Consider the following 15,247-nt stretch of genomic DNA (forward strand, 5'->3'; position numbering starts at 1 on the left):
AGCAATGAATTGATCTACTGTAAAATTGATCTCTAGGGTTAAAGTCATATCCTGCAGAATTTATTTTGTGTGGTTTATTAGCCTTTGGAGTCATAACATTTTGGAGCAGAGGCATCAACTAGGCTGAGTATTCATAATGTCAGTTGGCAATCGGTACTACTAAAATATAGCTGTCGTTTCCCTTGGAGGAGATTCTGTTTTAATGGTTCTCATGAAAGTTAAAAAAAATATTATTATCGGAATCTGTGGCAGTGCAAATAATTGTCATGCAAGCAGTCAGCAACTTGCAGATTGTTTACATAGAAACATAGAAACATAGAAAATAGGTGCAGGAGTAGGCCATTCGGCCCTTCGAGCCTGCACCGCCATTCAATATAATCATGGCTGATCATCCAACTCAGTATCCCGTACCTGCCTTCTCTCCATACCCCCTGATCCCTTTAGCCACAAGGGCCACATCTAACTCCCTCTTAAATATAGCCAATGAACTGGTCTCAACTACCTTCTGTGGCAGAGAATTCCACAGATTCCCCACTCTCTGTGTGAAAAAAACCGTTCTCATCTCGGTCCTAAAAGACTTCCCCCTTATCCTTAAACTGTGACCCCTTGTTCTGGACTTCCCCAACATCGGGAACAATCTTCCTGTATCTAGCCTGTCCAACCCCTTAAGAATTTTGTAAGTTTCTATAAGATCCCCCCTCAATCTTCTAAATTCCAGCAAGTACAAGCCAAGTCTATCCAGTCTTTCTTCATATGAAAGTCCTGCCATCCCAGGAATCAATCTGGTGAACCTTCTCTGTACTCCCTCTATGGCAAGAATGTCTTTCCTCAGATTAGGAGACCAAAACTGTACACAATACTCCAGGTGCGGTCTCACCAAGGCCCTGTACAACTGCAGCAGAACCTCCCTGCTCCTATACTCCAATTACGTAGGACTACCTGTGAATTTGACAGTTTTGCAAATGTTGTTGCTCCCAAAGTGTGAAATATATTTGTACATTCAAAGTACAGCTGACCTTTTGCCAGCAATCCAGTATTTGGTTGATGGCATGCCATCACCTCAGGTAAAAGCTGAAATGAAAATTTGTCCACGCATCTTCCGATTAGCATTAATTAATTTGATGTAAATCAGAGATCAGAAAATACACTTCTTCTCTTTCCATTTTATAAATAATAATTGTTATAACATGATTACTTAAGCAAGATCCTTTATGTCAGCTGATTCCCACTGAATTATATGCCAAATGTGATTGAACTTTTCCTGACGAAGAGAGTAGAAGGAAAAAGTTAATAAAAAGAAGGGAAAAAAATCAGATGATAATATGAAACCAAAGTTGATGGGAGCAGTTAACAATTTTTAAAACAAAATAAATTTGGTTTTGTTTAGATAGATAGCATAGAAACAGACCCTTTAACCCACAGTCTATGTTAACCATTGATCATCCATTCCCACTAATTCTATGTTATCCCACTTTCTCATCCACTCATTACACACTAGTGTAGTGGGCCAAGTAGGCCAAAATAACGACAAGTAGGCAAGGTTAACGAAAGCGTGTTTACTGTATCTCTGGAACTCCAAAAGGGAGGAGAGTCATGCGGTCCTTGACCTTTATACTCCCGGCCGAAGTCCGCCTCCTTGGCTCGACCCATTCCCGTGCCGAGGGGTCGTGAGTGGTATGGCCCGACCCTCGGGAGCCGCCACACTAGGGGCAATTGTACAGAGGCCAATTAACCGACATACCAGCTCTTTTATGGGATGTGAGAGGAAACTGGGATAGTGGAAACTCACGCAGTCACAGTGAGAACGTGCAAACTTCACACAAGCCGTACCAGGGGTCGGGATCGAACCTGAGGCTCTGGCGCTGTCGATTAATAATTTTTAATCTAAGTACAATGTCGTACCAGTTTTGCTGGGACATGCATGTATTTGGCACCAGCAAGGGATTAAGAAACATCTGCCGAGTCCTCTGTGCTACACCAGTGAAGTCCAGTAGGTCAGACTGTCAGGAAACCAGAGAAGAGCCTCACCAGCTGTCAAAGCTATCATGCCAATACAACAGGTTGCCTGTGCTGTGACAGCCCCAATACTGTCCTGTGCCAAACTGATTTTTTTGGAAGAGCGCACTTGGAGTATTGTGTGCAGTTTTGGTCTCCTAATTTGAGGAAGGGCATTATTGCTATTGAAGGAGTAGAGCGTAGGTTCACCAGGTTAATTCTCGGGATGGCTGGACTGACATATGATGAAAGAATGGGTCGACTGGGCTTGTATTCACTGGAATTTAGAACGATGAGAGGGGATCTTATAGAAACATATAAAATTCTTAAAGGATTGGACTGGCTAGATGCAGGAAAAATGTTCCCCATGTTGGGGGAGTCCAGAACCAGCGGTCACAGTTCAAGAATAAGGAGTAGGCCATTTAGGACTGAGATGAGGCAAAGCTTTTTCACCCAGAGTGTTGTGAATCTGTGGAATTCTCTGCCACAGAAAGCAGTGAAGGCCAATTCACTGGATATTTTCAAGAGAGAGTTAGATTTAGCATTTCGGGCTAAAGGAATCAAGGCATATGGGGGATAAAGCAGGAATGGGGTACTGATTTTGGATGATCAGCCATGATCATATTGAATGGCGGTGCTGGCTCGAAGGGTCGAATGGCCTACTCCTGCACCTATTTTCCATGTTTCAATGTTTCCAACTCAGACAATTGACAGTTTATGAATGGGGCAAAGTTATTTTCATGCTGTCGCCTGAATATTTGAAAGGTGTATTCTTGTGTCCATTCAGGTGCAACATGTGTACTAAAGAAGAAGTTCTCAGCCACCCAGTTTTGGAATGATTGCCGCAAGTACAATGTTACAGTATTCCAGTATATTGGAGAACTGTGTCGCTATCTGTGCAATCAACCACAGGTAACACTTCAATGATGGATATTTCCATGATTTTAGAAGGGTTCTGAAAACTCCTTCGGTTGTGCTGCTGGTCGGAAAACAAGAACAAGTGGCACACTTTCTGATTAATACAAATCAAAATAGTGAGATCAATAACATTAAATTAATTTAATTCTGCATTGTGCAGCAAATAAGTTTATTTGTTACCAAGCTTGTACCATGTGTAAGTCTTACATTTTTTCTAAATATCATTGTACTGTGAAACTATGAATATTAAATACATTTAGGGTTCCTCAAAACCAAAGTTAAGTTTTGTATCTTGGATCTTATGATGAACCGTTTCAATCTGACAAATTAATTAATCAGGGGAAAGTGTAGTTGGCATGACAGATGTGATTAGGGAATTAAGAATGAAGTCAAATGAAAAATTGTGTAATTAAATAAAAGAAAAAAGCATCCTAATTGGCAAAGCAGAATGATGCTTTGGAGAAATAAATGCTTGTTACTATGGAGACACTGTCCTGGCATCTTAATTGTCATTTCATTGGATGGTTTGACAAGAAATATTGTTAGAACCATAGATTTTTCATAATTAAATTTAGTTTGTACTATTTATTACTTTGGCAGCACAAAATGTTACCACATTGAATGCAGTCAGGCAAGTTCTTTTGATTGGCCTTTTTATTCATTATGAGTAAACTCCCGGATGGAGTTCAAGGAAGGGTACTTAGGGACTGTGCTGAACAGTTGGCTGAGGTATTCACCAGGATCTTCAACCTGTTGTTATCTCTGGCTACGGTCCCTAAGTGCCTGAAGTCGGCTACCATAGTGCCGGTGCCGAAAAAAGCAAAAATCACCAACCTGAACGACTACCGTCCGGTTGCCCTAACTCCTATAGTCATGAAGTGCTTTGACAGGCAGGTCCTCTCACACATCAAATCCAGCATCCCTGCCTCACTGGGCTTGCATCAATTTGCATACAGGGCAAACAGATCCACAGAGGACGCCATCTCTCTGGCTCTTCACACTGTCCTGACTCACCTGGAGAGACAGGGCACGTACGTGAGGATGCTATTCATTGACTATAGCTCTGCCTTCAACATGGTCATCCCCGCCAAGCTCATCATCAAACTCCACCAGCTAGGCCTCAGCTCGTCGTTATGCAACTGGATCCTGGACTTCCTGCTGGAGCGACCGCAGGCAGTGAGAATGGGCCCGCACCTGTCCTCCACTATCACCCTGAGTAGCGGCACACCACAGGGCTGTGTTTTGAGCTCCATGCTCTCTCTACTCCCTATTCACACATGACTGTGTTCCTGCATTCGACACCAACACCATTGTCAAGTTTGCAGACGACACAACGGTGATCGGGCTGATCACCAACAGTGATGAAACAAACTACAGAGCGGAGGTGCAGAACCTGGCGGACTGGTGCTCAGTTAAAAACCTGTCCCTAAACACCTCCAAGACCAAGGAGCTGATCATCAACTTCCGTAGATTACACAATGGGGAATACGCTCCGATCTTTATCAATGGGGACAGTGTGGAGTGAGTGTCCAGCTTCAAGTTTCTGGGCACTCACATTTCGGAGGATCTCACATGGTCCACTAACACCGCTGCGCTGGTCAAGAAGGCACAGCAACGATTGTTCTACTTGAGAACACTGAAAAAATCCGGTCTGCCCCAACAGCTGCTGACAATTTTCTACCGCTGCACCATAGAGAGCATCCTAATGCATGGCATCCCTATGTGGTACCTCAGCTGCACGGAGGCAGAGAGGAGAGCTCTTCAGTGGGTAGTCCATAGAGCTCAGAAGACTATCGGAACACAGCTACCAGCCTTGGAGGAAATCTACAACACACGATGCCTCAGAAAAGCCACCAGCATTCACAAAGACTCCTCACACCCCTGCAATAGTCTGTTCGAAATTCTACCATCGGGCAGACGCTACAAGGCCTTCTACGCCCGCACCTCCAGACTCAGGAACAGCTTCATCCCCAGGGCCATAGCTGCTATGAACCGGTCCTACTGAGCCGGATGGTCACATCGCACAGTGAACCGGCACAGACCTACTTGAACTTAATACTGTTTTAAAACTGTTTCTAATTTTGTTTCACTGGGTTGTATAAATTTATACTGATTAGCTAATTAATTTATTGCATCGTATGGAAGGTGCATTCCCAATCTCGTTGTACCCCTGTACAATGACAATAAAGATATATTGTATTGTATTTTATTGTAAAGGAAATACTGGAAACACTTTGGTCAGGCAGCTTATGCCAAATGAGAAACGAAGGTTTCAAGTCCTTTTTTATCAAATGTCCCAAAACGGAACAATGAAATTCTTACTTGCAGTAAACACAATAGTGCAAAGAGAAAATAATGCCCCAAGACCAAATAGTTCAGATCTTATTTTGGGGTGTTAGTATTTAATACCCTGATGGTTGTTGGGAAGAAGCTGGTCCAGAACCTAGAAGTTACAGTTTTCAGGCTCCTAAACCTCTTTCCCGATGGCAGGAGTAAAATGAGAGAGTGGCCAGAGTGGTGTGTGTCTCTGAAGATGTTGGCCATTTTTGAGGCAACGACTTCTGTAGATCCCTTCTATGGTGGGGAGGTCAGTACCTATGATGGACTGGGCAGTGTTCACCACTTTTTGCAATCTTTTTCATTCCTGGGCATTCGAGTTGCTGAAGCAAGCCATAATGCAACCAATGAATATGCTCTCTACTGTACACGTGCAGTTCACAAGAGTATTCAGTGACATACCAAATCTCCTCAGTCTTCTTAGGAAGTAGAGGTGTTGATGGACTTTCTTTATGATTGTGTCAATGTGCTGATTCTAGGATAGATCTTCAGAGATATGCACACACATGAATTTAAGGTTTTTGTCTCGCCACCACCATTCCTTTCATTAAGACAGATCCTGTCCTGTCGATGAAGACAGATCTGTGAATCCTTGGCCTTCCTCTTCTAAAGTCAACAAATCAGTTCCTTGGTTTTAGTGACATTGAGAGCAAAGTTGTTGTTCTGGCATGATTCGGTCAGTCGATTGATCTCCCTCCTGTACTGATTCATCAATGACAGATGATGAACCAACTGTCTTTTTAGACCTTCCCTTCCCAACATTCGGGGATCCAAACAGATCTTTCAAGTAAAGCAGTGATTCATTTGATCTGAAGATGGACACAAAATGCTGGAGTAAATTAGCAGGACAGGCAGCATCTCTGGAGAGAAGGAATGGATGACGTTTTGGGTCGAGACTCTTTTTCAGACTGACTTTTGCTCTTTTGCTCTTTTAATTTAGTATTCTGCAGTTGCTAACCATAATGTTATTTCTACACTGAAAAAACCCCCAAATGCCGATAGGTATCAGCTTTGTGGGCACTTGGTTTCAGCCTGCAGTGGTTTCCTTATTCAGTAGTTCCATAAGACCACATTAATGCCGAATTCACAAATTCTATCTATGTTTCATTTTCATTTGTTTCAGTGAGTTACCCTTTCTTTTTACAGTCAGAAGGGGAAAAAAAACACAGAGTGCGCATGGCTATTGGAAATGGTATAAGGACTGATGTCTGGAAAGAATTTCTCAATCGTTTTGGCAACATTAAGATCTGTGAGTTTTATGGAGCAACAGAAGGAAATATCTTTTTTATGAATTACACAGGCAAAGTGGGAGCTGTGGGACGAAGCACATTCCTTCATAAGGTGAGCCAAAATTTAGTTCATGGATATGAAGGCTGAATATTATTTGGACGATTCTATTTAACATCTGCATGTTATTATTTTGGGAGTAAATTTTACTGTGGTGCCCATTTACCACATTTAATGTAGTGTATGTGGAGGGCCCAATGCGGGAGAGGGTAAAGCTTAAATCTACTTCGGAAATTGGCACGGCCAAATAGCTAATGTGTTCGTGGGTCAGCCTTTTGGGACCAGCAATCACTGTTCTATTAGCTTTAAGACAGTTGTGGATAAAGACAGGGTCGGTCCCGCAAGTTAAAATTCTGAATTGGGGCAAGGCCAACTTTGATGGAACTTGCTCAAGATGATTAGAGTAGGGCAAAAGAACATTCAGAAAGTGGAATGCTTTTACAATGTAATAAAAGTAGACGGCATGCATGTTCATGTTAGAATGAAGGGCAAGGCAGGTGGGCATAAGGAAGAAGGGTCCTGACCGGAAACGGCACCTATCCACTTTCTGTAGAGACTGCCTGACCCACTCAGTTACTCCAACATTTTGTGTCTATCTTGGGCATAAGGAAGCTTGGATAATGAGAGAAATCGAGAAGCAGGTCAGGAAAAAGAAGAGGTATGAGACAGATATAGGCAACCGGATAAAGTGTATTCTTGGACGAATTTCGGGAGCTGAGGTGCATAGTTCAGAAGGAAATCAGCAAGGCAAAAAGGAGGGGAGCAGCAGGTAATAGCTCTGGCAGATAATATAAAGGGAAATCCAAAGAGATTTCTAGGTACTTTAAGGGAAAGAGGGTGACTAGAGAGAGAATAGTGGCCCTTAGAGACCAAGACGGTCAAGAGGATGAGGGGTGATCTTATCGAGGTGTATAAGATCATTAGGGGAATAAGATAAGATAAGATAAGATCATTCACCGCCCAGCGGGGGCTTCAATATCGGGAGCCCCGACCGCCCCGACGTGGCAACTCCAACAGCCTGACCGCGGGTCAAGACGGCAGGGAAGAGAAAAAGACATTCTGGCCTTCCATCACAGTGAGGAGGGACTGGAGGAGACTCACTGTGATGGATGTTTCTTTTTGTTTGGTGTTAGTTGTGATTGTATGTGTTATTGCATTTTTATTGATTAATCTTATTGGTCTTATTGTTCAACTGCGGGTAATGTTTCATTTCACTACACATTTATGTGTATGTGACAAATAAACGACTATTGACTATTGAGATAGGGTAGAGGCTCAGTCTTACCCAGAGTAAGAGAACTAAGAACCAGAGGATATAGTTCTAAGGTGAGAGGGGAAAGATTTAATAGGGACCTGAGGTGCAAATTTTTCACGCAGAGAATGTGGGTATATGGAACGAGCTGTCAGAGGGGGTATTTGAGGCAGGCACTATAACAATATTTACAAGACATTTGGACAGGTACATGGATATGAAAGGTTTAGAGGAATATGAGCCAAACACTGGCAGGAGGGACTATTGTAGATGGGCATCTTGATCGGCATGGGCAGGTTGGGCTGAAGGGCCTGTTTCCTTGCTGTATGATTCTATGAATGACTTACAATTCAGAGTTTTCTGCTGTAAAGTTCTGTAAAGTAAAATCCCTGCTTACCTATCTAAAACATTATTATAGAAATAACAGTGCAGTTTGGGAAACTAACAAACTGGAGCTTCATTCATACTGGTTTTCCTTTGAGTTATTTCTTGCATCTGTTTTTTTTTTAAACCGGTATTTATGTGCATGTAGTTCTGCTGCAACACACGTTTCCATAATATGATTTTGATGTAAAGTTAGTGATGATTTACCAAGTCTTCGGGAACGAGAGAACCACTTAAAAGCTACTTTGAAAATTGACAAATATGTGAAGAAAAGCTGTCATGGATTAAAACAGTACTGTAGAGGGGGAAAATCTGTTTCCATATAACTTCCCACTGTAATCAGACACCATTAACTCTGAAGAATACAGCCGGTATATTAACAGCGGGTGGTCACTGAAATTGACAAGCAATTGCTTCTATTAATACTTGTGCAACGATACTCTGTTAAACAATGTAACATAGAGCCCTTAGTAGTTTTAGTTTGGAGCAACAAAAATAAACTTACTGCAGTTGAAAAGACTTTTGTGAAGAAAAATAACTTTGTTATTGCAAGCCTGAAACTTTGTAGCCTCTAAATCCCTTTACTCCCATTCGCACGATTGTCGTCATTATGTGGATTTTCTACAACATGAGGAGTTTTAGAAATACACCGTTGTATTACAGCAAAATCCGTTTTATTGAGTAATGCAAAGCTGAAAAGGAAACTAAAATGTTGCTGGAGAAATTAGGAGAGAATAACTAGGAGTGGTAGAAAGTTAGAGTAAATAGCAATTGTAATATGTCCATGTATGAAGGAGAAATTAAAGTTTTAGACAATAGGTGCAGGAGTAGGCCATTCGGCCCTTCGTTTTGCATTTAGTCAGCATCAGATGGGGGTTTTGTCCCAATTTCTTTCAAAATAAACATTGAATTTGCTTACAGATGTTTTTGAACTACTTATTGCTCACTTTATTTGTGCAAGTAAACAAGGAATCTAGTATTGATTGAAGATTTACCATGTCAACATGCTTTGTGATCCACACATATACTTTAAAATGTAACCTCGACTCTTATGTAGGCAAGTGGCAACTGATCAAATAGAACTGAAGATGCCATGAGCATTTGCCAGGGGGATAATAGTTTCCAACAAGGCTGCTAGAGGAAAATAAATGCTTATGGTTGATTCAAAATTAGAAGCTTAATATATTTATTTCCAGGTTAAGCATTTTTTCAATATAAAAATGGATATTCAGGTAAATGTTGAATATTTTGCTTAGTTTAATTTGATTGTTGTCAGAAAACCGTAATGAATAAAAATGGATTTAAATTATACTGAATGAGTGAATTTTATTAACATTCCTAGAGGAAGATATCTGAAGAAGGAAAATATGAAAAACATGAGGAAAGTAAACTTGCCCGAAAGAATGGAGTGGTTTTGCTGAGGGCAGTGCAGAGATGTGACTTCGATGAGTTTGTAGTCATAACAGGGTGTTGGATTAACTGACAGCCTGCAAAAACATTGAGGTCCCTGGAGACCAGTGACAGAACAGGAGTGAGTTACTGATGGGGTGTAAGAAAGGAACCCAGACAGTCATTGTCTGATGCAGCAGGAAGATAATTAAATTTTGTCTACCGTTCAGGAAATATTCTGTTCAACAATTAGTTATCCTTTCAATTATTCAATATCTCATTTAATTATTGAGACTGACTGCATATTTTACTTATTTATAAACTCCAGGTGTAGTCTATCTGTCCATCTTGTGTGTGAATCTGTTCCTGATCAGTCATAATCTGTGGTTTGGAAGACAAATCTGCTGGCAAAGAAATAGCAACATTAACCTACATCATGAGAAAACAATACCCTATGATTTGCAGATTATGACAAACTGCCAGACTATTTGTTTTACTCCACTTGTAGCCTCCGGAAAATGGGTGCCTGTTGTGCATGTAAAGCATTGCTGTAATTGTGTATTAATTTAGAATTGAACTCTCACTATAAATTGATGTGGATATTTAACACCATGGGGGATCCAGTTACTATGCAGACCTTTTATTTCACCCATGCCAATCACCCTTTTCAATCCAAAAGGTAAACATTTGAAACTGAATGGTATTAGTTTCTCAGTCTGAAAGATAAAACATTGTTCTTACAATATTAAGTTTGTCCAGAAATGTAGGACTCAAAGAATGTTCAGATATGTTGGCAAACTGGATCCAAAATCAGCTGGATGACTGGAAGCAGAGGATAGTTGTGGATGGTTGTTTTTCTGACTTGAATTTCATAGCAAGTGGTGTATCACAGGGAACAGTGCTGGGACCTTTGTTGTTTGCAATACATATACATGACTTGGGTGAAAATGTACATGATTAGTTATTTTGCAAATGTCATGAAAATTGGTGTACTCAAACACAAAGACATAGTGGAGCATAGATTAGTTGGAAAATGAATTGGAGTGGTGTCAGATGGAATTTAATCCAGCCAAGTGTGAGTGGGCGGATACATGGCAGATGCAGTTTAATGTAGATAAGTGTGAGGTTATTCACTTTGGAAGTAAGAATAGAAAGGCAGATTATTATCTGAATGGTGTCAAGTTAGGAGGAGGGGGAGTTCAACGAGATCTGGGTGTCCTAGTGCATCAGTCAATGAAAGGAAGCATGCAGGTTCAGCAGGCAGTGAAGAAAGCCAATGGAATGTTGGCCTTCGTAACAAGAGGAGTTGAGTATAGGAGCAAAGAGGTCCTTCTACAGTTGTACCGGGCCCTGGTGAGACCGCACCTGGAGTACTGTGTGCAGTTTTGGTCTCCAAATATGAGGAAGGATATTCTTGCTATGGAGGGCGTGCAGCGTAGGTTCACTAGATTAATTCCCGGAATGGCGGGACTGTCGTATGTTGAAAGGCTGGAGCGATTGGGCTTGTATACACTGGAATTTAGAAGGATGAGGGGGGATCTTATTGAAACATATAAGATAATTAGGGGATTGGACACATTAGAGGCAGATAACATGTTCCCAATGTTGGGGGAGTCCAGAACAAGGGGCCACAGTTTGAGAATAAGGGGTAGGCCATTTAGAACGGAGATGAGGAAGAACTTTTTCAGTCAGAGGGTGGTGAAGGTGTGGAATTCTCTGCCTCAGAAGGCAGTGGAGGCCAGTTCGTTGGATGCTTTCAAGAGAGAGCTGGATAGAGCTCTTAAGGATAGCGGAGTGAGGGGGTATGGGGAGAAGGCAGGAACGGGGTACTGATTGATAGTGATCAGCCATGATCGCATTGAATGGCGGTGCTGGCTCGAAGGGCTGAATGGCCTACTCCTGCACCTATTGTCTATTGTCTATTGTCTATTGTCTAATGCATGTTGAGATTTCACATTTTGGCAGGAAAGATCGAAAACAAATGACATGAACCTTACGGGGGTTGCTGTACAAAAAGACTTTGGGGTGCTATCCATAGGTCCCTGAGAGTGGTGACACATGTGGATAGAATAGTGAAAAGGGAATTTGTATGCTTGCCTTCTTTGGCTCAGCTATTGAATATAAGAATTGGGACATTATGTTGCAGTTATACCTAACATTGGTTAGGCTGTATTTAACATGTTACTTGACATGTTCTAATCCCCATACAATAGGAAGGATGTCATAGCAATAGAGTGTATAGAAGAGAGTCATCAAGATGTTGCCTGGAGTGGTGGACCTAAGTGAAAAGGAGATTCTGGATCGACGGGGTTAATTATCATTGGAAGCAGGAGGTTATATGGTGACGATATTAACATTTATAAAATTACTAGACCAAATGGACCCGTTGGGCCCAAACCTCCTGCATTGGTGCAGCACCCTCTCCTCCCCCACTCCCCCTCCCCCCCCCTTACTCACCCCTCCCTCCACTCCCCCCCCCTCCACTCCCCCCCCTCCTCCCCCCTTCATTATTCCTGTTTCCTTGTATATTGTAATTGCCTTCACACCAAGTTTCTGTCGGGTGGAAATAGTTACAATTCCAACAATATCATGTAACATCTCATACTGGATAAATTGAATCTGACTGGGTTACTTGAGAGGTAACCACATTCTGCTTCCTAACAAATTACTATTAGCAATATCAATGTTTAAATATTTGCAAAAGTGATTCTTTGATTGCTACATAAATCCAATAATTAATCTAAACTTTTCTCATCCACTCCAAGCTTCTCACTCCAGATTTTTATCATTACTAACCCCCTGTTTGATTCATGAGCAGCAGTGTAAAATTCCACCAGGAACATACAAAGTACAGGATGAGTAGGAAAGAACTGCAGATGCTGGTTTAAATCGAAGGTAGACACAAAATGCTGGAGTAACTCAGCGGGACAGGCAGCATCTCTATGAGACCCTTCTTCAGACTGAAGAAGGGCCTCTACCTGAAATGTCACCCATTCCATCTCTCCAGATATGCTGCGTGTCCCGCTGAGTTACTCCAGCATTTTGTGTGTACATACAAAGTACATGTACAAATGAACTCCAAAGCACTCTGCACAATTTATATTCATTTAACAGAAAAGTATATTCTCCGCTGAGCGCCAAAAATTCCAATCATAACTATTTAACATTGTGCTTTTCCTGTCACAGTAAATTGCCAAAAAGAAATTTTGTTATGTACTTGGAAACTATTTTAAGTTATAAATCCAACTGGGACAAAGTGAAATGTTGTTCATTTGACTACTTGGAGGTATTTTGTGCTTAGTTTTTCATGTTAACTGACTTAACATCTCTCCAATCTATTTGTATCGTGGAGCTTTTAAGGGGTTAAACAATTACAGTAAACAATTATTTGCTTTGTTAATGCAACTTCATAATTTTTAGCTCAATGAAAAATTTAATGAAGCAACTTCAAAATATTTATTTTCAATGGAATAATCTAGGTTGGTTGAGTCAATTTGTGACAAGAAATTGTTGCATATTTTAATTTTCCAGCGAGGTGTGACTTGTGTCTGATAGTAGGACATTAGAAAGTGGTTATTGTTTACAGCTGCCTCATTCAATTCTTGCAATACGTACTGCTTTGGCTTGGTTGTTTAAGCAAATATTGTTTTCAGATTTAAAAATCACCATGATCTGGATCCATTTTTCTTACTTAGGGTGGTCAGGTTGGAGGCTAAAGTACAATCCTTACAGAGAGTTCAGGAACTATTTTGACATTTAAACACCCCAGTCCTCTCTCCACCCAAAAGAAACATATAAACCCCCTTCCCCTGCCTGTTCACCCTGACATCACATCTCTGTTGCTTTCCCTCCTGCTTTCTTCACCACGCAAGAACATTTCTTCACCATATGGCATATTTTATGGTCAGTGGGAATATACCTTGGAACTGGCTGGTGAATCATAATTAAGGTTGGGTGCCTATGCGCACACATCCAGAGGAATTCCCTCTTGTCTGAGCCTAATATCAGGATGTTGTTTTTCACTGACCATAAAATATGCCAACTGATGAAGAAATGTGTTTGCTTGGTGAAGAAAGAAGGAAGGAAAGCAACAGAGATGTGATGTCAGGGTGAACAGGCAGGGAGAAGGGAATTTGCATCATTAAGGAAAGAGCACAATAATGAGCTGATAAGATTGGGAAGAAGGGATCATGGTTTGGGAAGAGGGGGAGAAGGAACAAAGTATGGAGCCTGAGTGGTTTGGAAAGATTAGAGAGTAAGGGTAGGAGATGGAGTCTCAGAGGAAAGGGGAATCTATTGACCAGATTTGGGGGTTGGAGGTGAGGGCATTGAGGCTTGGATGGATGGATGGACCAAAGAGAGAATGCTATGATAATAGAACCCAACAATCCTTGGGAAACTGGCTGCAACATTGGCAATATGGGATGACACTAGAAGGTGAGTAACTATCGGCTTGAATAAAACCTGCAATTTTGTCATAAACAATGGCTAAGTATTGTTTCCATTAGTGCACAAATGAAGGAATGAAGAGTGAGGATCTCTACTGGAAAATCTGTGTTTTTGATTAAGTGGTTGGTAGATATTGAAGTGCAAACTAGAACATTATTTAAGAGGGATTATGTAAAAAAAAAACAGAGTACTCTAGGATCTGAGAATTGAAATTGTGAGAAGAGAAATGCAGTTATAGGATTGATTGCCGGCCTCCAAGATGTTGAGGAATTCTTAATTTTTGTTATCCCATGAAAAGACTCGATAAATTGAGTCAATTCAGGGAGAAATGTTCATACCTAGCTAATTCGGGAAGATATGTTCCAGGGAAACTTTTCTAAACATCACGATTGATGTCCATAAAGCAATCTCTTGGTTTGGTCGAGATTGCTCCTGAGCGAAGTTCTCAATTGAGTTGTCACCTTCACACAGATCCTGATTCCAAGTTATAACCCTTGGAGTCAGGAAGAGGGATTGCATGTGATCAGTGTCAATTGTGGTCCATTCTTTTGCTTTGCGACCAAAGTTAGAAATTAAGTATTGGCAGATTCATCAAACATAGAGCTTTGAAAATCTTGTTTTTGAAAATGCAGAGCTTAACATTAAAATATGTTACATCATATAGGCTACCTATGACTGTTGGTCATGGGGTGAATTTGAAAATTACACATATTAGTTTAATTATTGGTGCACCTTTAATGAACTGCTTTGCATCACTAACAGAATTAAATTTGCCCCACTGAATCTGTCTTCTAGAAACCTACCCTCCTTTATTTGCTTGCGCATTATAGCTTTCGTGCTAAGAAACATCTCAAATAACAGCGCCTGATGCAAAACTACAAGCAAGCTAACCTTTTTAAGATAAATGTAACAATAATTGTTGGTGTCATGCAACGATCACCTGGCTACAATACCACATAATCACATCCTCAGGAGTACTGTCCCTGTTCAATAAGGCATGAGAGTAGCCCAGTACAATTCCTGCTCCGGAACCATCAGCTATCACCGCATTGCCACTTTCTATGACAAGAAAATGGTGGATGAAAACAACTCAAATTAAGACCCACTTTTAAAGTAGTTAGAGCCATGTAATGAAAATAAAATTACTCTGATGCTGGTAATCTTATATAAAGCAGAAAATATTGGAAACACTCAGCAGGTCAGGAAGTATATGTCGAAAGAGAGACAGTTAAAGGT

At 41.0% G+C, this 15,247-nt stretch overlaps 1 protein-coding gene across 1 annotated transcript in view; it reads left to right on the forward strand.

Annotated features, from left to right (window-relative positions):
- The window catches only part of slc27a6 (solute carrier family 27 member 6), a 52,481-nt gene that overhangs the window by 21,490 nt on the left and 15,744 nt on the right, over positions 1 to 15,247 (forward strand). The window contains exons 4-5 of the mRNA XM_078396089.1: positions 2,783 to 2,907; positions 6,397 to 6,591. Of these exons, the coding sequence (XP_078252215.1) occupies positions 2,783 to 2,907; positions 6,397 to 6,591 (320 nt within the window). The remainder of the gene's footprint in view (positions 1 to 2,782; positions 2,908 to 6,396; positions 6,592 to 15,247) is intronic.

This window comes from Rhinoraja longicauda, chromosome 3, assembly GCF_053455715.1.
Source record: "Rhinoraja longicauda isolate Sanriku21f chromosome 3, sRhiLon1.1, whole genome shotgun sequence".
In the NCBI taxonomy this organism is placed as follows: Eukaryota; Metazoa; Chordata; class Chondrichthyes; order Rajiformes; family Arhynchobatidae; genus Rhinoraja; species Rhinoraja longicauda.